The sequence below is a fragment of the Diadema antillarum genome, unplaced genomic scaffold (assembly GCF_040938485.1).
Source record: "Diadema antillarum isolate AM-2024a unplaced genomic scaffold, OU_Dant_1.0 seq00001438_RagTag, whole genome shotgun sequence".
Classification (NCBI taxonomy): Eukaryota; Metazoa; Echinodermata; class Echinoidea; order Diadematoida; family Diadematidae; genus Diadema; species Diadema antillarum.
The window spans coordinates 509072-535940 of NW_027272188.1; the positions used below are offsets into that span (position 1 = coordinate 509072).

Here is a 26869-nt window from a genome sequence, read left to right on the forward strand (position 1 = left end):
AGGAAAATCCCTGAGCTTGAAGTCGAAAGAAGGCATCAAATTATGAAGTTACAGGGGCCTGAAGGGTAGCCAGGCCTTACTGGTCTGTCCTCCATATTCTGCCCCGTCTAACAGATGAAAATGAAGGAGATGGTTGGTGGTTGCTGCGTTTGTGGCGACGAGCGCGGATGGACTGAAAACCCGCTAGTTTACTGCGACGGACATGGTTGTAATGTTGCTGTACACCAAGGTAGGTGATTCCCATTGGTTTCGCACGCTCACGTACTGGAAGCTTCAATACATGCATGACCGACGCGATACAAGTGTGACTGGTGTGACTGATACGAATGTTTGTGTATGGGACCCTGGTGGTGTGTAGACACTGAGATTCAAAGACTGCAAAGGGCCAGTCTCATGATGAGAACAACGTTGTAAAGTACTGTAGGCAACTGTTTCAATGGAATACTACTGTTGAGTGTTGGCTGAAGACATCACACATGTCCTCAAAGTGTAATCTCTCAAGTTAACTCAGCTTAGTCCGTTTAGACTGCTGTTTCAAAATTGAAGTTTGAACAGTTTGTTGAGTTACGTTACCCTCGAACAAATTCTTGCCTGGGCCTGGGTGTCTGTCTGAAACTGTTTTGCCTGAGTCAGGCTGCCTCCTGGTGGTGGTGGTGGTGGTGCAGGTGACGTGGGTTGAAGGCGGTCTGTAGACTGCTCTATCTAGCAGAGAGAGAGTTAGCTTCGGAGCAAATTGTCAAGTTACAATTGTAGACCCTACTGTACTAGTGTGAGTACAGGCTACATTTTTTGTAGTCTACAATGTAGCTACAAATTGGACACACTGTACACTGTGGCCTGTAACGTTAGACTGTTGTCTGTAGTATGTGCTGTGCTCTGTATATTTTTGTTTTAAGTTTTACATTCTGGCTGTATCAACATCAGATTATGTTCAATCATGTAATGTTACACATACCACAACAGTAACAACACTAACAGTTACAACCGTACACACAGAATCACAGTGTACGTGTAACAGGAGGGCCATTCTCATTGCAAAATTTTGTGAGTGAAACTCTGCAAAATTAACACCATGGCATTAGGATCTATAACTTAGTGCTCATTCCCACTGACTGTGCAACAAAACTTTGCACGATTTTGCACCCGGGGAATAACAACTAAAATTTTGCAACAAACTGTACCTGCGTGAAGGGTAATCGAAAAGCTGGCATGCAGTTCGGTTTGCACAGGTTTGACACAACAGAAAAAAACTTTCAGTTGTACTTGCACATGTACAGCTGTAACGTTAGGTATTCTACATTTGTACACATGCACCGCGACTAGTCCGTTCCTGATCACATGCATTTGTTTTTGTGTTTATTCCAATACATCAGATCATAGGTGTACATGTACATGTACTTCTACTCTGCACACACTCTAAAGTCTCTTCCTCTGTTGTTCTGTTACTATGTTAGTTGTAACTATGGGAAGGTTATGCAAATCTTTGTTAATTCACAGTGACTCTATGGGATCATCAGATTCCACTTTACCCACGAAGAGAATGAATGTCAATTAAGATTTTCTTTAGGTACTTGCTGGCAAGATCAAGGCTGTGTTAATACACTTGATGCCATTGCTAGTCCCACTCGGGAGTACACAGGCAAATGTCCGATGATTGGTGTGGTCAGTACACTGATTTTGTTCGTGTCCTTGTATTCTCCACTTGTAGATTTTCTCCCTCCACTTAGCTACAATGTAGTACACTTGTTCTCTCTCTTGCTTTCGTTGTCAAAGTTGTCAAAATTTTGAGAGATGAACAGGAAATGTGCGGAAGTCACATGACAAACTTCCCAAATTTATCTGTGGTACTTGTGCATTTAGGAATTTTCAAAACAATTCACTGCAGCAAACTGCGTAAAGTGTGAAATTTTGCAATCCTGCTTGTAAATTTTTCTGGGGAAGTTTCGGGAGGTGTGTTGTAAAGTTGCTAAGTAACCTTCAAACCCAAACTTTTCAAAATTTTTAGAATAACTTTTATTATAAAAACCAATTCCTGTAGGAAATTTTTGCGGTGTTGAAATTTTCGTGCATTTCGTGCAACGAGAAACTACCGCGAAAATAAAAGCGCGCGAATGTATATATTTGCTTGCCATATGTTCCAGTAGTTGATGTCTTGATTGCACAGAATGAAAAACATGCAAGAGTCTTCTTAACCGGTCGCGCGCGAAAATATCCACTTTGACAGTATAGGTTATGTGGTACAAATATTTAGCTGCATGCCTCTAAAGACTGATGGTGGCAATAAAAAAGAAATTTAAAGTGAATGCCATGATGCTCAATGCTCAAGCAAGTCTTTGTTGAGGATGTTTCACCGAAATCTAAAACTCCAGGCATGTTTTCTACCTGTTCTCTGTCTTGGGAAGGTGTATGATTACAAATATAGGTGCAAACTGGAAATGTAGGATGCAACTGAAGTTAACCTAAACTTCCACATCATAGCATAAACTCTGGTCCTGTAGTAATGATACTGTCCATGTACAGAAAAAAAAAAAACCCTAAAAAACCTCCCCAAAACAAACCCACCGTATTACCTGACTAGAGTTCTACGTAAGTCAAATTTTTGTAGAATTATCATTGTTCTTGTACAACTGTAGGCAACAGTTCAAGTACATGTAATGTGCAGTTTAAAGTTTCCAGGTTAGCATGCCTATGGGTACAGTGACTGGGCGATCGTTAACGGCCAGTTAACAATCGCCCCGTCACTGTACAGTACACTTTTGTACTCTTAAATGAATCCCACAAGGATTGTAACAATCATCTCCCAGCATTCCCACTGATTCCCACTGATCAGTTACTAGCCATGCCTTTAATAACACTGGCACTGGCTGGCATTCCCAGACCAGTGAAAATCACTGGCAGTAACTTTTCAGGAATTGCCAAAAAATCTGGTCCGACATGACCAGTTTAAAAAAGGGATAGTATCATTGTCAGGGCAAGTCAAAAGAAGGATCGGGACCGGTAAATCTTTCATCGCAACTGATTGGCAAATTGCCCTACAACTGTATATCAATGTACACGTGTAAATGAGCACTGTATTGCATTTGTAATTGGCATTAATCAACTCCATGAAGAACTTCTTGAATTTGAAGGACCAGCAAATTGTAGGTTTGGACCTGTACAAAATGGAAAACTACATACCACATCCACACTGTACATGTAGGTTTCTTCTGGTCCGACAGGGACAAGTCGCACCAGTACAAATGTAGGGGAAAAAATGGTTAGTGTGCAGCCCTGCTGCATCTGTACTGTAGGTGTCAAAAAGTTTCAAAGGCAGAGTAGTGTACATGTAGTATTCCTTGTAGAACCATTCTGCAGCTGTAGTCTGACAGCCACACACAGTGTAGGAGAATCTTTCATTCCAAATCCACAGGTTCCCTTGAATGATTTGATAGCTTCTTCAGTACTAACAGTACCCACCCAAATGTCGTGGAACAGAGGGTACACTGTAGTCTAGAGATGTGACAGTATCATGAGTGCTTTGTTACACTTGTACATGGCAGTGTACAGGTACATTTATGCCAAAGTGGCCCCACATTTCCGTCAAAAACTGCACCATTGCATTTTAAACAATTCGGGTTAAACATAGCAATATATGTGACCGTGCACCTCAAAACGAACATAAAGTCGCACACACTGATTTTGCGTGAGGACTGAAAATAAGTGAAATGGGTCAACCTAGCCGAACTTGACTTTTTCATATTTTCTGAAAGAGCGGGTCTTCTTTTACATTATGCTAAAATTTGGTATCATAAAACGGGCAGGAAAGTGTGTGTTTTTAGCAGTTTATCTCAAACATTTTTGTTAGAATAGTGTGATTAGGTGTGTCTTTAGAATCCCTTTTTCATTTCTGAAAAACCTTGTCCGCACTCTTCTCATTCAACTCTAATAACTTTTGAAAGGATAGTGCTACTGCTTTGAAAGTTGGCATTGATTATGGACAGAATGTGTTAATGAGGCACGCTTAATTTCAGTTTAATCAAATAATCCCTTCATTTTTGTTACTCTGGTGGTTTACTTCCTGTTTTTTGTCCCATCCTTCGCACAGCCAGCACGGTTTGGTAAAGATTAGGCGCTTGAATAGACACTGTACTTCAGAGCCTCTTTTCTCAGTTCACACTTTTCCTGAGTTTGTGCTTTCTTTCCAATATCTAGATACACACACATTTAGGTTAGGAGAGTCCATTTGATTTGAGTTATATATCATTTTAAAGCTTAAAGTCTGCTCTTTCAGAACATGGTCTTAACTAAAAATTCATGTCTGGCGACTTTGTGTTTGTTTTGAGGTGCAGGGTCACATATTGACCTACAAGTTTGTACATGTAGTTTTACAATCTAAATAAAAAGAAAAGACAGAATGTCAATAACAACTGATGCTGTGTGAAATTCCTCTTCCCCAACCCCACCCCTCCCTATGATTTGAAGATGGCAGAGTTTCACACAGGTAATTGGTGTTGGTTGAAAATACACACAATAACATAACAATACGCCTTCACGAAGTTCCATTAATCAGTGCCTATGGAACAATGTGATGGTGTATTTGTGTGTTATACTTGCTCAAGAAGTTTAGTCTAGGAAGATGATACAGCTGTAGTACATCTTGTATTTCAGGTACAGTTGAACCTCTCGTATCCGGACAAGTCGGGACCGGGGCTCATCCGGATAAGGGATTTGGCCGGATACGGGAGACTCAATGCTTTATACATGTACATATACATACACATGTACTGATGTAGCCCATTGTAGTACCACATGTAGTAATGTGTATACTGCAACCTTTTCATTGTTACATTTGGGGATGTTTCGGGATGTTGAAATGTCTGAAGGTAAGCAATTTGGAAGGAAATTTGATGCAATGTATGTTAATCATATTGGAAGTAATATGTAATTCATGTGTGTTTGGGTAGGAGTTCTCAAGGAGTTAGGAATCCCCTTTTCTTCCCGTAATTATTTTTTTAAAAAAATCACGGCGAGATTGCGTCCGGATAATAGAGAGATCCGGATAAAGGGAGGCCGGATAATAGAGGTTCAACTGTACAATGTTTGTATGCTTTTCTGTAGAAATAATGTATTTGGGATGATGTCTCACATTATGGACAAAAATGAGATATAAGATATGAACTTTTCATTTGATGAATTTTGAGTATTAAAGTTCTCAATCCCTTTAGTGAAACAAGTCCCTGCAATTGCTCAGAACTCTTGATAAGTACAATATACAGTAACCTGTTACAGGAATAGATGTACATTTAAAGTTTAAAAAGTTATGTTTGTACACTGTATTTCATAATTCTTTTGTTTTTTTTTTTTTATTTTGGATTCACAGCATGCTATGGCATTGTATCAGTGCCGACAGGGCCTTGGTTTTGCCGTAAATGTGAATCTCAGGAAAGGGCAGCCCGTGTGGTAAGTTGTTTTGCCTCGAATTGTTCTCTGTAAGTTTCCGTTAAAAAAGGGGGAAAATATAAATTTTATAAAGAAAAGTGTATACTGTCTGTTTATCTATCTTCTTCTTCTTCTTCTTCTTTTTTTTGGTATTTCTAAGTAGGAAGTTTTGATTTCTTTCACTATCCCCCTTTCACTGTATTATGTCATTCATGTACATGTATGTGTAAATGATTTCTTGCAAGATAAAACATCAAATTTTAGTGCTCGTTGATTGATAGTAGAAAAAAAAAAGAAATCAAATTGGCCACAAGTGCAGTTGAATATATTGTGTGTTGTAATGTACATGTACATTGTACTACAGTGGTTGCTTGGTCGCTTGTTTAGCAAAGTACACTGTACACATATCAGTCTGCTCCCCAATTGTCCCCCAAACAGTATTCCTTGTTTCTGAGATGATTACACTGTACCTTGCTGTCAGTAACTGTAGGTAAGGGACAATTGAATATTACTCACAACTCTTCTCTTTCCGTGCCCTTGCTCCCCCCCCCCCCCCTTCATCTCCAGAGATGCGAACTATGTCCACAGAGGGAAGGTGCATTAAAGAGGACAGACAATGGAGGTAAGCGGAGATGACAATTTTTAATAGATGAATAGAACAATACTCCACACTGAATGTCATAGTGTTGGTTACAACATATTATTAGCCAGTCAAACAGACTGCCCAATTAAGAGACTGAAGGATTGGATTTACACTCATAAGAAAATGTTAAACTTTTTCCTAATCAGTAGATGTGCCACATTATTGTGGAGACTTTTGTTCTGTGAGGTGATGAGAAAGCCTTGAAAGTTTGTACTCCAAATACATTGATGTCTTTCTGATAAAGAAAAATATTGAAGAAGACAAGGTGTGACTGTAACTGTACTCTGTTGGCATATCATTGCATGCAGCTGAATTTTGTTTATAAATACACTGCTTTTAGAAGTGCTACGACTTGTAAGTGTAGGCAGCTTGCATTGTGTCTTGCATGTGTGCATACGTGTACAGCGTACACTGGCTGTACGTACATATTTGTACATGCGACTGGTGCTCATCCTTGCTTCAAGGTAGAGCATGGATATCAGCTTTTGAGCCAGGTCCAACTGTCTTGCTTATTTTTGTTATCAAGTGACCTGACATTGTTTATGTAAGACAGATAGTCCAGCGATCTGTCTTTCAATGCCAAACATGACTAGATGGTAATCTGGGCATTTGTTATGGGAACACCAGAGAATTACTTTTGGTTCCTTGTTTGTATTTTTTTGTTTTGTTTTTAATGGGGTTGCCGAGGATGATATTCTTCTTTCAAAAGTAATGAAGATTTGCCAAGAGAATTCTCATTTTCTGTGTTTATTTGGGTTTTGTTTCATGTTTTCGGAAGTTCATAATGTTTTGATGACATGAGAAGCAGAAAGGGAGGTTGGGTTGCATATACGCTGTAGATCATGATATATTTCGAATGTTGTTTTTCTTTTGTACAGTATCAGCTTTGAGACTTTAATGCCTGTCCTAGGTCATGATGCTTAAGATGCTGAGATGAAGCATAAAGCATTCAATAATGATGGTTAGATTACAGCGGGTTGGAATTATATCAAGTCTTGTCTACTCTGTGTTTGTTTGGTTGTCTAGTTTTGTTTGCAATCCTAGTAGTACTGTACATTGTTGCAGAGCCAGGATATAAAGTGTAAATATCAAAAAGTATAATAATCAATCCTAGTTTTATCACCTAGTAAATTCTCTGTTGCTGTAGGCTGTGGGTGTGCTTTAATGATTAATGCCTTGTGTTATATTCATTAATCTTTGTATGATTCCTTTCAGGTTGGGCTCATGTGGTTTGTGCACTGTATATACCTGAGGTGTGCTTTGGAAACGTCTCCACGATGGAACCCATTTTGCTGAATATGGTACCCCACGAGAGATACAATAAGGTACCAATGTTGATAGAAACTGATTTTTTTTTTTTTCTGATCAATTCTTACACTATTTTTTTCATTCTATTAGTGTCATAGTGAGATCATGAGATGAACCCCCTTTTCATTGTAACTGAATGTCCTGATTCTGGACGAATGACCCGGAAGTAGTGTGCTTGATATTTTGTTTGTTTGCAATGGAATCTGTACTTGGACTGAGATTGTGTGTAGTCTTGAATGTAGATAATTGTGAACTTCACTAAAATGAATGACCAAATAAAAAGTTCTGAATTTAGATGGTTATACACATGTACTTGTACTTGTAAGTAAAGGGATTTTGTCTTCGTACAATATGTGATTGCAGAAATGATACAGTTGATTATTATACAAATCAGTTGCATTACTTATTAAGGAAACGTTAATGTCATGGATATTCAGGAAACATAATATTTCTTTCTTTCTGTTTTTAGTCTGCTTGTTTACCATTTCCTATCAATATTTTGAAAAGTCTTGTAAATCTGATCTCTCTTCATCTCCCATCCCTTACACAAAAACAAACAAACGACCCCTTTCCATGTCCAGTCATGCTTCCTCTGTGAAACGAAGGGAAGAGAATCGAAGGCAACGTCTGGCTGCTGCATGACTTGCAATCGCAACGGCTGTCGACAGTCTTTCCACGTCACATGGTGAGACCCCACCCCGTCCTGCAGTTGACCATTTTATTTAAAGAAAACCTTTGGGTGACGATGAGATATAAATTACAAAAGGGGAGATGCTACAGACTACTTGATGGTGCATACATCGAGAAAATTATTTTGAGAAGTACCAATTTGTATCTGCTCAGTCCAAATCTGTCACTTGTTCCAAATTATCTATCATGAGGTTTTTACTACGGCATTGCATACAAAAATGTGTTCTAATGATAATGCAAAAGGTAGGTATTTGATGAGGTATTCTTTGCCATTAGTTTACATGAACTATTTTGTGAGAATGCATGGGTATAACAAAATTCTTTGCCCGTAACAAAACATTAAAAAACCTTCCACAATCATACAATCATGTTTTATCCTATTGCTGACTGACATTTGACCAGCCCGTGTGATATTAAAGCATGTGACACAACTTGTACAGTGTAATTTTCTGAGGACTTAACACTTACAGTACTAGGACTTGTTGTGGTTGATCAAACTGGATGTTGCGAAATGTGGCCAGTGAGATTGTTATACTCGTCAAATTACTCTCATTCTAACCGTTCTTGCAGTGCTCAGCAAGAGGGGCTTCTGTGCGAAGAAGCCGGCCAGCACAATGACAATGTCAAGTACACTGGCTACTGCAACTACCACTACCAGAAGCTGGTGAGAAAAGCCTTCTCTTTCATGTTGTGTTTGATGGTGGCATTGCCTTAGTTGATGTTTCTTGATGCCTATATGTGTGTGCGCGTGTATGTGCATGTTTGGGAGGGTCTGTGTGTGTAAGTGTGCCTGTATGCATGTTTGGGATTGGGAGGGTGATGTGTTTTATTACTAACCTAATTGACATTACAACGGTGTTTAAGTAATAGTTTGTGAGTTCGCCAGACATCCAAGAGCCCATACAAGAAGTACCACAATTTGACATGGAGCAGTTCAGGGATGAGTACTTGCAGGTGTGATGGGGAATAGAGATACGGGATGGGGGTGGGGGTGGGAGCTGAGAGGTGTGAGAATCACTCTGTGGTACCTCTCAACAGAAACACCAGCTTAACCAAAAAGAAAGAAAGGAAAAAAACAACACAAGAACAGTGTGTCACAGAGAAGTGTGTGCGAAAGTGTTATTTGAAAACCAATGAAAAAAGTTCAGAGAAAAAACAAACAGTATTTCATGATATGCAAAGAATTGTTAATATAATCGCAATTAATTCTGAAAAAAAAAAAATTGTTTTTTACTGATGTTTTGCAGTTTTATCAACAGTATTTAATCATTTTCATGTCTTTCCTTTTATTTGTTGGTTTTCCCATTTTTCTCTAGAAGAAGGATAAAGACATCAAGACAATCCCTCCTTTCAGGCCATTTGGAAGCAACTACAGCACTCCAGAGAAGGAGAAAGGGCAAGCCGACAGGCCCTCAGACAAAACCAAAGCAGACCTGAAGGAGAGGCACCGTACCAAGTCTGAGAAGAAGGTTCGAACATTTGAGGTGTGCCCTGTTTATAATGCCAAAGACAGTAATGACAGTGGAGCACAAACCACGGTCGGCAACTTGTCCTCCGGACACAGTGCAAAATTCACCAATGCAAACTTCACGGAAACCATGATTGTCCCCTCGACGGCAATATCAGAGGAGACAACGAGTAATGCTGGTGGTGGGGACAGCTCACTCATCCTGAAATTCAGGAGAAACACAGTGACTTCTGGAAATGGACAGAAGAGTAAAAAAGGCGGCTCAGGAAAAAGTGGTAGTGCTGAAATGGTGGCGGGGGCGGGGAGCAACGCTGCTGCACCGGAGGAGGAGTGTAGTAGCGAGGGTGGGGAACACAACTCTGTGACCGAGGAGGGGACCCAATCCCCAGCCCCCTCGGTGGAGAATGTTCCGAGCAATGCCAAAAGCGGGAAGGGGAGGAAGGCGGCTTCGCGGGAGCCCTCCCGCACCCCAACTCCGTCGTCGGTGTCCACGACGCCGATGGTCATCACGGAAACCGTCATGGTCAAGGATCTGCCGCCAGTGGCAGAGCCAGAAGCCATGGTCGTCGATCCCGACCGCGTGACGCCGGTCAGCAACAGTTCAGCATCAGGCGCGACGGGCAGTGGCAATACACCAGTGGATGTGGAGAAGGTGGGTTCGCCGTCCACCTCGCCACCCCCAGACATCAAGGGTGAGGATACGAAAAAAGCCGTGGAGGAGGACCGCAAGGACAAGCAGATGATCCTCGGCAGCGGGAGCGAGAAGCACGAAAAGAAGAAGCACAGGAGACAGAACAAAGAGAGCAAGATGAACTCGCGGAGCCGCAGGGACCACAACGGCGACGAGGACTACGGCAGCAAGAAGCGCCGGCGGTCCAGCAGCGGTGCCGCACTGGCCAGCCCGCTGACGCGCGAGGTCAGTCTCTATTCCTTCGGTCAGCGTGGAGTGATGTCTCAGGGATTGGCGCCCTCTCTTGGTGCTGATGGGTCGGGCAACTCAAATAACTCGTCCACAAATCCAGGTGAGCCACTTACCCTGGTGCGATTGTCATTTATCATGCAGAATGACTTTATTGGACCCGGATTTCATTTTGATGTCATGGTATTTTGCCTCTGCTTCCAATGGTTTTTAATCTAAAATGGTTGTTCAGAGAACAAGGGCCACATTGTGTAAAATATATCCTGTAATGTGTGATACTAGTAATAACAGGAATTACATGGCAACAAGTACAAAATGTAAGATCTCATTGCTGATGGATTTGATACTTGGTTTTTACCTGAAAGTACTTAAAGCTCCAGATTCATGTTGCATGTGCACTTCAAGTGTTTAGGAATTGATTTTGTGCCACTCTTCCGTTTCAACAGCTACAGTACGCGCAATAGAAAACGCCCGACGAAAGTGCGTCCAAATTTCGTCCCAACGCTTTTTTCGTTGTTGATTTCGTCGGGGACGTTTTCAACGCTTTTTGCGTCCAGACTTCATGGACGGATTTTGGACGAATTCGACGAATTCAACGAAATCCCCGAACGCTTTTCCGAAGCTGTGGACGCTTTCAACGCTTTCGACGCTTTCAACCCTTTCAACGCTTTCAACCCTCTGTACACATCACACACACAGCTACACTGTATACAAAGTTAGCTCGAATCGCGAATCGCTAGCTCTCCCTTCGTCGAAGTTGTCTAGGTTTCCCGTCCATTTCTCTCATTTTCTCTCTTTTGCTTTCGTATCAATGTATCCCTTTCTTTTCAGAGTACAATCATACTTCTGAGAGTTTAGTTTTCTCATTTTTATTAAGTGATTACCTTGTTTGCAACAATTTGGGGTGAGTTTTTGTTCGAGTGTTTGTTGAGTTTTTCGATTGAACGATTTGTCGATTATCTTCGTGTGTGCGAGGACATCGTACCCACTCGTTTGTTTCCGTGTAAGTATTTTTACCGTAAAGTGTCTTCATCGTTCGTCTTCACGCATCGGGTTTTCACCTAGTTTTCCTCATCGTAGTTTTCCACATCCATTTTTTTTTTTCCGGTGTAAGATACTCTGTGTATTTTCTGCTACGGTAAAATGCCATCGTCAATAGTTTTTGTGTATTCATCGTAGTTTTCCACCTCCATTTCATTTTTGTGTGCCAGATGTGTAGCTAGGTCTGCGATGTCTGAATCGTTTACAGGTTTGTTTTGAGAGGGATTTTGAGGGTTTCGCGGTGGATGAGATTGACTGGAATGATAGTGATAATAATAATGATTCTACTATCTAGTGGTGTTGATATACGAGCTCTTTTGATGATGCAATTTATTTCGTGTGACCGACCATCATGACGTTGGCGATGACGAGTACGAAACGAGTAGCCTACACATGTACAATGTAGGCCTGTAAGACGAGAGTGACACTGACGACATGGCCTGGCCCTGGGGGGCGGTTTTAGTGTTGGCTCGCTCGATCGTGCACTGGAGTGGTCTAGAGACCTGCATTTTATTTTTTCATTTAATTGTATCCTTTTGCCTTTTTCACTCTGGTTTACTGCTACCAAAATGTATGTCTCTGAAGAAACTCAACCAGAAGTTAGACAATATGTTTGCACATCAAGCCCAAGTCTGTCAATTGCGATGTTCCTACTCCTTTTTAACTCGAAATCCCATTTTCTTTGCTCATTTTTCCACTGATAAATTATTTAGAACTGTACTGCATTTCTGATGAATTGCTTTTGTGTTATATCAAGAGCCTGCTGAGTAGGTGTTTCATTCTATCCTTTCAATTATCTTTCTATCACTTTCTTCTTTGACCCTGGATGGAAAAGAAAAACCCTATCTTGCCATGTAAAGACAGAACACATACCATCATGAAATATCATGACATTACTAAAGTAATAAAAGAAATAGGAAAGCGATGAAAATTCTTGTTTGTAAAATCATAAATCAAAGGTGATTTCATATGAACCAGCTCTTTGAAACGTATTTAATTTGCCTATTGATACTTGCTTTGCAAGTACACTGCATACGTTTTCTCTCCCATGGACTTTGTTTCCCCCCTTTTTTATGTGCTTTAATGATTATTATTCTAGTTTGTTTTGTCAATATCATCATTATTGCTGTATCATTATTACCATACTTTGATATGGTTAATTGCATTTGTTGATTGACTCTCACTTTCATTTCGTTGCCTCCTCTTTGTACTTGTGCAGATCCTTTCTAGGGCTTGCTGTTTGCTCACCCCCCCCCCCCCCCTTTGCTGTTGCTATTTCACTCTTTACCTTTCTTTATCTCTCTGTTGTTCCTTATCTTGTTTGATGTTGCCTCCATATTCATCCTTTTCCTTCAATGGTTGCCCCCTGGCCCTCACGACTATTACTAACCTTCCCCTGCCTTTTGTCTGTCCATCCTCCTGCTCTAATCCCCCTCCCTTTACCTGTTGGGCTCCTTGCCCATGACATCCTACCCTCTCCTTTTGTTTTCTTTGTTTCGTGTCCCTTGCCTGTTCCTGACTGTTCTTGTTGTGTGAAGTCGCTTTACATGTATGTGGTTGCTTTTTCTGCCTATTTGCCATTTTGCTTCTGACGAAGATTCTGCTATGATCGAAAGCTTAGGTCCCTTTTGACTCTATCCTAAAAACATTCATGTACACTCCCAAAACTTGCTGGGCTGTAGTAATGGAAACTTCATTATCTAGCATGGGAGGGGAATGCGTTCATTTTCTCAAGAGAGCATTTGTGTGAGAGAATGCAAAACTTGATTGAGTGTTGCCAAGTTGTTTTCAAGCTTCTTCATTTTATTTGATCTTAAGCATAATCACTTTCGTAAGTACATGTACAGTATTACGATTTCTTCTCCCCTGACTGTAATCGGAAAGTTCGCCATAACGATGATCGCTAATGTGTTTGGATGTGCCGATATGGGAAACACGTGGTTCAAAGGAATGCACCATGTGCTACTGCAAGTTTAATGGATAGAATGCGCCATAGGCTTAGTTACGGTAAACAGTTTACGTTCGATGCGAATGATTATTACGTCTTTCAGGATCGAGGAATAATACACACAAAACATGCAAACAAACAAATCCACGAACGAGTGTTGATAACCAAAATTCATATAATGAAAAGTAATAGGCAGTTTTGATGAGCGTGAAATTAATTGTCATAATTTTGCTGTTTAATCGGGTGGTGGCTGCATCACATAGGACATCGCAGTGAATTTGTCTAGGCATATGAGACATTTCATATATTTCTGTGATTGCATTTTTGAGTGATTAATCAATTCCTTTTAACAGTTCGGGAACATATAAATGCATTGTACTTAGATCAAGTACACAATAATCGACGGTTCGATGTATGCGCCTAAAGAAAGGCGAAAGAATCAGAACATCTTTGCAATGATTCCTTTAACTCAACTCACCAGCGAGTTCTTCGATCGATATTAGACCAGTGCGCGCATTCTCTTCGACTGGCACCTGGGGTCTGGCACGCACCTGGTTTTGTGGAAATTTCCACAAAGGGAGAGGGTGGGGTTTTTCCAATCCCAAGAGACCGCATTACACAAGAAGACAATCTCGTCGCTTCTATTATTTTCCGTCGCTTGTGTTTCCCCCTTATTCTTTGCTAATAATGAACATTTAGGTTGAACTTGATGATGGTTGTTCACACGTGGTTCCTTTTGTTGTGAGGTGTAGGTATTTTCTTTTTTATCATTCTTGGGAGGGGAAAGAAGAGTAAAAGAGGGAAAACTCATTTAAATAAACGAAGGGCACGTACGCTCAGCATCCACGGCAAGCCGTCTTTTACATCAGCATCGTTGATTATCATCACCATCATCAGGCATCACTCCGATAATTTTGTCCTTTTCTTATAAACATTTAGAAACACGATCACCATCACTCGAGATAAACACGTAGCAGTGGCAGATCCAGAGGGGGCGCATGAGGCGCACGCCCCCTTTATTTATCGTTAAAAGAAAAGAAAAAAAAAAAAAGAAGTGAAACCCGGAAGTGGCACCAGAAATATTACAGAATTCCTGGATCCGCCCCTGCCTGTACGAAAATAAATGATAACAAAGTATCGACAACCTCCCCGACAACTACATAAACATTACCACAGAGCACACCGAAGCGGCTGGGGTCAAACACCCTTCGAAATACTGCAGCAAAGCGGGAAATCGCCGTTACTAAAATGCATATGTACACAGTGCGAGGCAATTGAAAGAATTACCTTTAAATAAGATTATTTCAGAATATAAAGGGAACAAATTAAGTGATATGAAACGAAAGAAATCGTATACCAAACGAGAGGTATGAGAAACGACCTCCAATATTATAGGCCCTTAGCCGCAGCATATCAACAAACATGAGTAGGCACACGGAATATGCGTGTTTGGGATTCCTCCCTTCTATATTTCTTTCCTGAACTACTAGTATTCCCAATGCCCGAATAAAATAATGACTAGTTTGTTACTCTGATTTCTTCTTCTGAGGTAAGAAGTTTGTTCATCCGAAAACGAAAGGATTGACACTCCGAAAGTTTGCTAATCGGACAATGCCCCCCCCCCCCAAAAAAAAAAAAACAGCCCACAAAATGCTCGTTAATCAAATTATTGGTTAATAATAGTGAAAGACGATAATAATGATAATAATAATAATAATGATAATAGTAATAATAATAATAATAATATAACAAAAGACAGAAATAAAACAATATATGGCCCTATAGCAATTACCCGCAGCATGATTACATTTTCGAATCAACAAACATGGATAGGCACAAGGAATATGCGTGTTTCGGATTCGAAATAACGCCGTAACCATCGGAATAGCGCACCCGTTTTCTTTTTAGGAATAATGAGCACCAAGGAAATAAATGAATTATTTCAAACTATAAGAATCCAACGTAATTCTTGCCTTAATGATTTTCCTCCCTTCTATATTTCTTTCCTGAACTATTCCCAATGCCCGAATAAAATAATGACTAGTTTGTTACTCTGAAAGTGGTGTTGTGAGTAAAGGAAGTTCGTTTATCCGAAAACGAAAGGATTGACACTCCGAAGGTTTGCTAATCGAACAATGACAAAAAAAAATAATAATAATAGATTTTATTTTCACACTAGGTACGAACGTCTGCAAGGTGTAGGGAATTTGCGTGTTACGGAACATTTTATCAGTTTCGCATCAGCGAACTTTACGTGGGTACTACAAAAATGCCTCCCCCCCCCCTAAAAAAAAAAAAAAAAAAGTATTACACCAACACTTGAGCATAACAACAAACAAGAAAGCTAACAAACAAATAAACAACTTAAGATTTAATCTCATTTAGCTGCTTTGAATATTTCACGTTCCGTCTGTATATTATACTTCTTTTCAGAATTATCTCTCGCTTCCCGCTTCACAACTAGGAAATAAACGATGTCATGCTACAAGTATATAAGAATTAAACTTATTGTCTTGCTCTAATATAGAATTCATTATTCCAAAAGTTCGTTTATCCGTGAATACAAAAGGCTCGATACTACAGTACTACGAAGGTTTGCTTATCCGACAATAACGCACCTACCCAATCACAAACATTCATGCATTTTCGGATTATGAATCATAATATAATTTGACTATCACATTTACGAACATCTATACTAGTATTTCGTGTAGGGAAGTCGCGTGTATCTGAACGTTTCATTTTCGTACTAACGAACCTTTATATGGGTGCATGGGTACAACGAACATGACCCTCACCCCCCCCCCCCAAAAAAAAAAGAAAGAAAGAAAGAAAGAAAGAGCTTAGTCAAACTAAGAATCAGTCAGAATTAGTCGCTTTGAAAATTCCACGTACCGTCTGAATTATCTCTCTGTCCAATAAAGAAATAAACGATATGAAACTAAGAATTAAACTTATTGTCTTGTTTTAAATATTTTTTTTTTGCTTTTCTGATTCAATAAAAAAACGGGCAATGTAACGCGCAATTGCTGAAGAAAGAAAATATATTTAATGACCAAATAACGGCGAACAAATCCTAATTTCTTTTTTCCTCTTTTGGGGGTTAATTTTCTTTCTAATACTCAAATGGATTTTACGTACACGCAATTTTAGTGAAACCATTTTCTTTTTGGTCGGCATTCTACGATAAGGTTCCTGTGGGTTCCCGCTCGCCAAAATTGCGTGATTTCTCTTAAATACTATGATCCCGAATGATCTCTGATTGGTAATTTAGTCTATTTCATGATCAACAGTTGTTTATTTTCTGCTTGTAAAAAAAAAAAAAAAAAAAACCACCACATGAACTACTCGTACTAGTACATCGTACATATCTCTGTTTCGTTCAGCCAGTCTCACCTGCCTGGTTCAGCCCACAGAACGTGGTTCAGGCGAGCGAGCCATGCCATAGCAATGGCGACGCACACACGGCGCACTCGCCTTTCCCACCACGTGCACTTTCCCTGGTTAATACGGTTACATGCAGCCAGCAGCATGAAATGTGATGTATCAGGTGACTTACTAAATGCAGTGATAACGGTACCGTACTTACAGCTAGGGTAAGGGAAACTAAAACTTTTACAAATTGCTTCAATGAAAACGGCATCGATATATGTATACATGTTACCATTTTAATATTATCATGTGTATCAGGTGAATTCCACGCCTGTCTACAGTTCTCATTCCGACCGCTGTGCTACTTGCTGAGTCTTGCAGTGTGATTCTTGCCGGCTGGCTAGTGGATGTGGCCACTACACACACGTGTATTCCATGTGCGCCTTGGATCACGGACGCTTCTAACGAAATTTGGACGAAACTGCCGAGCTCCGAACACGCATTTTCCGAACGAGCAACGCATTTGCCGAACGGAATTGAGCGGGCGGTCGTGCGTGAAATGCGTCCACAAAGCGTCCACAAAGCGTCAGAATCGTTGCTACTGGATCGATAACGAAAGTTCGTCCAAATTTCGTCCAGATTTCGTTGCTACTGGATCGATAACGAACTTTCGTTGGAAAACGAAATTGACGGAGGCGTTTCTTATTGCGCGTACTGTACTGTATTGTGTGTTGCAGCCCTTTGTATCGCTTTAAGAGTTGGAAGGGTTCTATACTGTATGATATTACGCGAAGAAGAATAGCATGACATGAATTGTGATAAGTGTTCCATCTTTACTGGTCAGGAATAATGTGGAATGCCATAGTACTATTTCGCAAACTACTAGTGATGTTTCAAGAGAGAGTGTTGCCTTACTTGCTGTTCATTTCAAAGTCCATAACCTTCAGTTTGCTACAGATCCTGATCAAACCTCTCCCTTTTTAATCCCAGATGAGCTGGCAATTCACGATGTCTTCAGCACAGCTGGCCAGAGTGGTCTACTCATCGGTCCCCCAAGACCTGGGTCTGTCAGACAGAGCCAGCAGTCCTCGTCAGGGTGAGCACCACACTCCATTTTTACACCATTCTTAGAGAAATACATGTACAAACCATTTGCACAGACTTGCAAATCTTTGTAATACCATCTCCCCCCCCCCCCTTTTGTGATGTCTGTAAGACTACATATTTCCATTTCATTGACTGTGTATTAGTGTCTCTTGAAATCACACAGAAGACCCCTGACAGTACGGAATGCAAGGAATGGGACAGGAGTATCATATGTCAAAGATGTGAAGAAAGACTATATTTTGTTGACTCTCCTTTGGAATATTTGATGCTTTGCTTTAGTGTAAAAAATCTTGGTTGATTTGCTTTGCAATGAAACTATATTGTCAAGTGTCTCTCCGCAAGTGTTGTGAACAGACGAGGTGTGATTGATATTGGTGTATGTGACCCATATTTCATGAGTGAGAATTTGTCAATATTCTCTTTAACACATATTCGTGTACAAATTTCAGTGAAGACATAAGAAATTTCATCGATGAAGTGTGAGACTACTGTAAAAGAATCATCTAAATATGTGAACCCTTTGTACTTGTCTCACAATTTGGAGCAATAACCAGATTCTTCAAAAAACAATGACTGAGTCTTCTCTAGTGAATGTTAAGAGCATGTTGTTGAACTCAACTGCAAGATTATGAAAACAGTGTAGGCCCTGATAAGGATGAAGAATACCTAGGTAAAGAATGTTTAAGTGACCTTAATACAATAATTCCTATCTTCCTGTCTTCGAACTGTGCAGGCCCTCAATGCCAGCGACCATGGAGCAATTGTTGGAGCGGCAGTGGGACCAGAGTTCAGAGTTTTTAATGCAGCAATCTTCCCACCTGGACAGTGAGTATATGCCAGTGAGGTCCACGAGGGGTTTTAGCATGTCGCTGCGACATGCTAAAATTTTTGCGCGACATCCTTCAAAACTTGCGACATTCTAAGCGCCATGCCAATAAAACTGCGACATGCTAAAAGTAACTAACTCGCAAATGACTTACGAGAGTGCTCCTTGTTGAAAGGAGCAGCAGTTTACAAGCGCCAAAAGTTTATCCACAGTCACCGCACCGATCACAACACAACGCGGCTCAACAACAAGCTATCAGTACAGTCTCGCACAACACCACATCACACACTTGCTCACTATCTCCCTCACCTCCCTGCTCACATGTGTATGCTATGGGATTGCACTCTGATTCGGGATCCACACACACAGCAATTTTTTGTGAAGTAACACCTATGCAGCGGCACAGACAGCCGCCTGTATGCATGTGAGAGGGAGAGAGAGGACGGAAAGAGAGGGTCGGAGGCCAAGGGAGGCTGAGGAAGGCTGACACGTGCTCGCTTGTTGTCACGCTTGTTGTCGGGTTACGCAAAAACAAACGATATGAAATGCATGCCCCCCTTCGCCAAAGGTTGTATTTTATATATATATATTTTTTTTTTTTGCTGCTTTGGTTTGTTTGTTCGTTTGTCTGCCTGTCTGTCTCTCTATTCGCAAAATAAGTCAAAAGTTGGGAACAGATTAGGATGAAATTTCAGGAACAGTTGGTTGGTAAAATGGCGCAAGGAACAGATGATTAAATTTTGGTAGTGAGAAGGATTTATGATACCACTGGAATTCAACGTCAGGATATCCAGGATTTTTTCTTAGACTTTGTTTCGTATATTTGAAAGGATTCGTATCAATTCTATAGGAAGCTTGCCATCGGCAATAGCAATTACGCAAAATTAGATGCGTTCAAAGCATTGCCGCAGAGAGAAAATTACCTCCATCTTTCGTAAAAAAAAAATCAAAAACAAAAACGAACGATGGAGTAAGCAAATGCAAATTGTTTAATCTTTTTTTTTTTTTGGTAGATTCAGCGGGTTATTTTTTCTCTAAAAAGCCATGCGTTCCATTTGAACCTTCAGTAAGTTAGATTTTACTCGAGCGCCGAAGTTGAATTTATCCCAAGGATCTCGTCGCAATACCGAGTTTCCAATGTGTATTCATTTTCGCGTAGCTTTCGGTGCTGCAAAATTTTGCTAGGGCCTAAGTTTACTACTAAACTAATTTCTGTCGTTTCTCACACCTCGTTTGGTACGATTTCTTCCCTTTTATATCACTTTATCCGTTCCCTTTATACTTTGAAGTAATTAAACGTAATTCCGTGTCTCGCACTGTTATTTTTGTATCGGCGATTTCTCCGCTTCGCTGCAATACTTTTTCGAATCGAAGCGACGGAGCTCGGAGTTTGATCCCAGCAGCCGCTTCGATGTGCTGTTTGTTGTATTTTCTAAATAAAAATGTTTGTGTTGTTGGGAGGTGTTGATACTTTGTATTTGTTATTTATTTTCCTAGGTATTTATCTCGAGGGATTAGGGCCTATGCGTGTTTCTTAATGTTGATAGGAAAAGGCTAAAATGATCTTGAGTGATGTCTGATGGTGATGATGATAACTATGCTGGTGACTGGTGTAAAAAGACGGATTCCTGTGAATGCTGAGCGTACGTGACGTTTGTTTATTTCCCTTTCCCTCTTACTCTTCTATCCCCCTTTTAATACTCTCCTTTCCCCTCTCAAGAATGATAAAAAAAGAAATTACATACACCTCACAACAAAAAGAACCACGTGCTATAGCAACCTTCGTAAAGTTCAATCTAAATGTTCAATATCAGCAAAGAATAAGGGGAAAGCACGAATGACAATAAATAAAAGCGAAGAGATTGTGTATGCAGTCTCTTCGGCTAGAAGAAACTTGACACCCCACCCCTCTCCCTTGTGGAAATTTCCACAAAAGCAGGTGCCACACCCAGGTGCGTGCCAGACGAAAGAATGCGCGCACTGGAATAAACAGCGTGTAAATATCCTGGAAATATCGATCGAAGAACCAGCTCATTAGTTGAATTAAAGGAATCATTGCAAAGATATCATGATTCTATTTCTATAGCCTTTCTTTTGGCGCATAGTAGGAAACATCGAACAGTCGATTATAGTGTACTTGATCGAATATCTAATGTTCCCTGAACAATAAAAAAAGGATTGATTATTCAGTCAATTAAAAATGCAATCACAGAAATACATGAATTAAAGGTCTCGTATGACCAGACAAATTCACTACGAGTACAATTGTAGGTCCAGTGAGATGCAGTCATCACCTGGTTTAATACAACGTGTAATGACAATTAATTCCAGTTCACGCTCATCAAAACTGCTTATTACTTTTCAAAGTTTTGGCTATCAACATTCGTTCGTGGGTGTATTTTGTTTGTTTGTTTGTTTGTTTGTTTGTTTGTTTGTTTTGTGTGTTTTTCTCTCGTGAAAGGCGTAATGATTTCTTCGTATCGAACGTAAACTGCATGTTTACCGTAAACAAGCCATTCAGCTCAGCTCAGCTATGGCGCATTCGATCCATCGAACTTGCAGTAACCTCTTACAGGCAGGATCGAGCACATGGCGCATTCCTTTAAAGTGAAAACTAAGTTTCGGTAAGTGCTGGAGAACCCGTCTAGCACCATTTCATTTTGAACGTGAAGCCATGTGTTTGCATCGGCGCTTTCACACACAGCGCGGCATTTTGCGATCATCGTTATAGCAGAATTTCCGATTCCAGTCAGGGGAAAAGGAATTGGAATACTTCTGAAAATACTGATATTTAAAATCCAATAAAATAAAAAAGCCTGAAAACAATGCATGATTATGTTTAAATAGTAAACAATAATTGGAAACACAGAACAGAGTTTTGCATCCACTCACACAGAAGCTCTCTTGAGAAGATGAAAGCATTCCCCGTCCCCTGCTAGATAGTGGAAGCTTCCATAATCAGCCCAGCAAGTTTTTGGAGGTACATACAGTTGTACTTGCACTTGTACACATTCATTGCGAGAAAGCAATCAATCAACGCTGAACATTGCGTAGTTTGGCATCTTTATCGTGCTGGTGACCAGCTCGATCCTTCGGCATGTGTCATAACGTTATGTTTAGAGCCTGTAGGCCTCATAAGTTGACAAGTTTAATTCAAAATAGCAAAAAAGAAAAAAAAAAAGGAGATTGAAAAAATATGAATTCTGGTGGGAAAATACGAATTTTGCAGCTGCTGAGTACTAATTTTTGCTTCCAAAGGTTGGCAGCTCTGTACTTTGGAAATTTAATTTCTCTCTGGAAAGGCTTATTGTGGATAGAATTACCTAGATCTGAGTTTTTGTTAAATGTCATTCAAGTTAACTAAACGTCTGTTTACCAGTAGGCTGCAAAAGTGCAGTTCTCACTTTTCTACACTCATCTCATCTACTTTGTGAGTACACAGTTATCTTGGCATTTCAATGTGAAACCAGGGAGGTGGCTCCTCCCTGGTGAAACTGAAAGTAAATAATATTAAAGACAGTCAGTGTGCTGTACTGTAGTACAAGTTCAAGATGTCCTTGTCATTTATCATAGCATCCCCATTGAGGAGTATATCTATTCAAGATATATTCAAAAGGTCTTATGAGTAAGGAGTAGGACGATATATTAACATTTCAAGAACAATTTAAAATCTTATGTCATAATCAAACAATTAACATAATTTTTCAAATATTAATGATTTTTATCCTGGCATTGCAGAGTGATCATGGTGATCAAAGTGTTCAAAATAAGGCTAAGATAGCACCAGAGAGCATCTAGAACCCCAGAGCTGGACCCCGGCCGCAAGGGACTTCGCGCTTCGCGCTCGTGATGTGCGCTTCGCGCACATACTTTCATGCGCAATATCACTTTTTTCCCCCTGCAACATGCTAAAATTTCAAGTTGTGGACCACCCTGTATGCCCAGTTAACAGCTTACCGACCCCCCCCCCCCCACACACACACACACATACACACCCTATATTTTACCCACATGCAACTTCCATTTCTTTCCATGTTATACTGTCCGTTAGGTTGATTCAGTTAGAGGTTGAATTATATCACACTACCAAATTCCAAGAATATAATTTTCCCTAGCTGTCTATTTGTCAGCTACAAACAGTTTCTTCCTGCCTGGAGAACAAATATTCACACACTTGTGCTTAAACTAAGAAAATTTATACCTTATTGCAAAATTAAGAAAAGTCACAGATTTGTTTTTTTTGAACAGAGGAACAGAGTATTTTGTAAGAGATGTTAGAATTATGTTCCTACAGAAAGTTCATAATATGACATGACATTATAGGGGGGGGGGGGGGAATTGGTGGAATAGTCATTAGTTTTGCAGAAAATGTTTGTCCTGTATTTTCATGATATGATGGCTGCAATTTAAAAATACATTTCCTCTGTGACGGAAGTTCTTTGTGTTGTGACCTGTTTGTTTGGTTTATTTGTAGTATTCAGACATTCTTCACAGCAAGCTCCTGATGAGTAAACTTTTTGTTGTGTCCTCTGCTTTCCTATCCTATCCCAGTCGCCTCCCTGCTGTCCTGCCTCCACCAACTCCGCCAGGAGAACCTACGGCTGGAGCAGCACATCAGCACCCTGCTCCAGCGCCGGGACCACCTGTTGGCTGTCAACGCCCGTCTCTCCCTGCCCCTCACCCAGGGGGGCGCCACGCCCAACGCCATGGGGCTGGGCCTCGGTCCCGGCCCTGGCGGGGATACCAACAGCCCCGGTTCGGTGGGCAGCGCATCAAACTCGCGCAGTCCGCGCTTCAACAATGTGCTGCACAATGCTCAGGGGCAGGTTGGTGTAGTATGCTTGGTTTTTGACGTGGTATACCATGTAGTGTTTGCGGATTAGATATCATAAATTGATTTATCACCTCTGTCAGTGTGATGTTAGGACCTATGCACACATTGTAGAGCTCCTATGTGTGTCCTGTATACCAGGATATAACGAGAAATGTAATCGTAATCATCCTTTTCTTTTCTGTGAGGGCTCTGAGGAAGATGATGTGCTAAACCATGATGTATTATGTTGAAGCAAAACATGTAAACAAAGCGTTTTGTTTTGTTAATATCTGGCCAGAAGCCATCCAATAGTGTTGAAAAATTTGAATAAATTCCTTTGATTGAAGGAGCACATTACAAGAAACCCACCATACTAATATTTTGTCTTTGCTAAAATTTTCAGGGCATGTCAGAAGGTTGTGAAATGAGATGCACATATGAAACTGTGATATAAAATCAAATGTATTATGTAATGTTTTGTAAACAGATAGTCAAGAACAAACACAAGAAAATCTCCTGTCCATACACAGTCACTGTAGGCCTGTAGCAAAATATTTGCTCTTCCTGGAGATGCATTTGTATCCATTTTCAAGAGCTGTTTTCTGTGAATGTTTCTGTAGGATTTAATGAGCAGCTACAGCAGCACACACAGCCTCAACCAGTCACTGAACCAGTCATTGAACCATTCCCTAAACCAGTCATCCCTGAGCCTGTCGGGAAGCCCCGCCCACGTCCAGGCCCTCAACCAATCGCCGAGTTCGTCTCTCAACCAGCCCCACCACCCCACCTTGACCAATCACGTGGCCCAGCTTGGCAGCGGTTCGAACCCCGTCACTCTGAACCACTCGACACCCATGGGCCTATCAATATCCTCTCTCTCTACCGGCACGACGACTACCACCACCATCACCACCACTACCACCACAGGAAGCAGCCCCTCCCTTGGCAGTGGGGTGCACACCAATGCTGCGTTCTCTGCTGGAGCCAGTCACCGGTTAGCAGCGGGTCTCGTCGGGCACCCCATGGGCCCAGAGGCGTCGGCCCTGCCTGCCAGCGCCCAGCACCTGCATTCCACTCCGAGTCATGGAATGAGGTCTTCACCCAGCAGCCACCTCATGAGTGTGAACCATGGAAGATCAACCCCATCCTCGGGTGAGTAACCCTTTCAAGCCAAATTATAGTTTTCTTATGCCTACAGAACTGTTGTATTTTTCACTCCAAGATGTACACGTATGCATAAGAAATTTGTGGATAATGCTGCAATAATACAATTTCAGTTGGGTAGTGAGAAAATGCAAAGTATTTGCAAGAAAACTTTGCCAGAAGTCCACAATATCAGAACTTACCTCTATCGTGGTTGCTGCATATATTTTCATGATCGATCATCGATAATTGGCAAATCAGGCTACAGAGATCTTCTGTGCTAGAGTGAATCACATTCAGCTTGTTGGAAAATATGATTGCAAGGGCATGATCGATCATCATGTAACGTTCTACAGTCCCACAATGCTGAATGGGGAGGGCTATTGTGGAATAGAAGTTACACAATTGAAATTATGTTTACACTTTGGTTCTTGAAATAGTCCAAAACAACTCAACATACTGGCAAATCGCATCAGCCAGGCAAGTTTTTTGGTAGATTTGGATGTATTGCAAGCAATGGTGGAAGATGAAATTTTGAGCTTTTCTGAGAACCATGTTTTAGCTTTGACGCCTTTATCCACAGCTGTCTCTATGTCTATGTGTATGTGTATGAGTGTTGGTGTGTACCTTGGTATGTGCAGGTGTCCACATTTATTGATGGTTTGTAATGTCTTTGTATACCTCGTTCTTAGCACACCTACAGTACATCAACCTACTCTGAACTAAAATCTCTGATAATAGCGTGAATTTTTACAACTCCTTCATAACTTGGTTAGTCTAGATTAATCAAGGTTAGTACTGTGCTTTGCCAAATATTACAATTTATTTCAAACAAATGTTCTGCTCATCAAAGAAGCAAATTTGTTGATCTGCTATTTTGTTTTATCACAAGTCTGTCACTATTTTTAAATCTTGTTTTATGAATTTCCTGTTTTGCTCCCAAGCAGGAAGAACCACACCAAGCAGAGGACAAGGAAGAGAGAGTGGAGGAGGAGGAGGGGGTGGAGGAGGAGGTGGTGGGGGCGGGGGGAGTCGCCCATCATCCGGTCAGGGGGGTGCCAAGTCACAGGTGAGCGGTCCCAGCAGGTCGGGAACGCTAGGGGCGCGGTCATCCCCCAGCATGGGCGGCGGAGGGCTGGTGTCGACGACGGGTAGCATCACGGCCGGTACACCTGCCTCAAGACTGACAGATGGGTAAGGCTCTCTGCTTCCGAAGGGACTAAATATTCTGTATCGATTTGACACCCCAATGTTGTGCTAAAGGAAGAAAGTCAGTAATACACAATTATACAATCTAATATCTGTTATACACTGTAAACATTTATCTTAGTTGCTATGCACTGCACTATCTAGGGTGATTATCCATCCGGATCATTACTGAGATGTGATTTTCGTTCCCGCCACAGCTCTGGGGATGCGTTGCCGGGCATCGGTCGGGAGAAGGTTCCCGGAGAGAGGGGACCCGCCAAGGACCTGGCCTCCTCAGGAGGAGCCGTGGGCGGTGCAACGGCGGCACCGGGGCATGGCATTGGAATGTACCATTCGCACCCAGTCCCACATCACATGGCAGCCGGGCACAGCAGACACCTTACACCGGTGAGTACACCTATGGCTGCGTTTAACACCAGATGTACTCAGGGTAGGTCTCACTCTTGAGGTGCTTTTAGAAGATAACAAATGTTCCGAATGCAGCCAAGACAAATATGACAGCAGCTCATTAATTTCCTATGCCAAGAGGGAAAGTTCCAGTGCAGGTGTAGGATTTGTGTTTTGACATTCACGATACAACAGTATGTTGAAAATGCAAATTTTGTTGCTGTGCTTATAAATGTTGACTAATATCTGTTGAGTGAGGGAGTTGAAAAAAGAGTGTATCTTTTCACAGATAGATCAAGACTGAAATGTATTATCCAAAATTTTATGAAGCCAAGTTATTGTGTATTGCATCAAACTCATGCAATGCAAGTCACACTTGTTATGTGTGAGTATGTTTCGTACTAACAAAACAAGTTGATTCAGCAGTTTACTGTGTTCTTTGATATGTGAACATGAATTTGCTTCGTACTCACTGATATTTTATCTTTTAATGAAACTAACGAGAGAAGTCATACTTCTGTACTTTTTGTGGTGGGAGCATTTGTAGACAAATTAAAAGAAGTCTACCATCATTGAC

General features: G+C 41.0%; 1 protein-coding gene across 1 annotated transcript; it reads left to right on the forward strand.

Annotated features, from left to right (window-relative positions):
- LOC139709474 (uncharacterized) lies at window positions 1-25894 on the forward strand. Its single transcript, XM_071621435.1, has 12 exons — window positions 1-229; window positions 5360-5439; window positions 5986-6040; window positions 7277-7386; window positions 7951-8054; window positions 8630-8723; window positions 9376-10549; window positions 17798-17903; window positions 18648-18739; window positions 23292-23566; window positions 24174-24705; window positions 25644-25894. The coding sequence occupies exons 1-12, from the start codon at window positions 115-117 to the stop codon at window positions 25892-25894; spliced, it is 2988 nt and encodes a 995-aa protein (XP_071477536.1). The 5' UTR covers window positions 1-114.
- The last annotated feature ends 975 nt before the right edge of the window (window positions 25895-26869 follow it).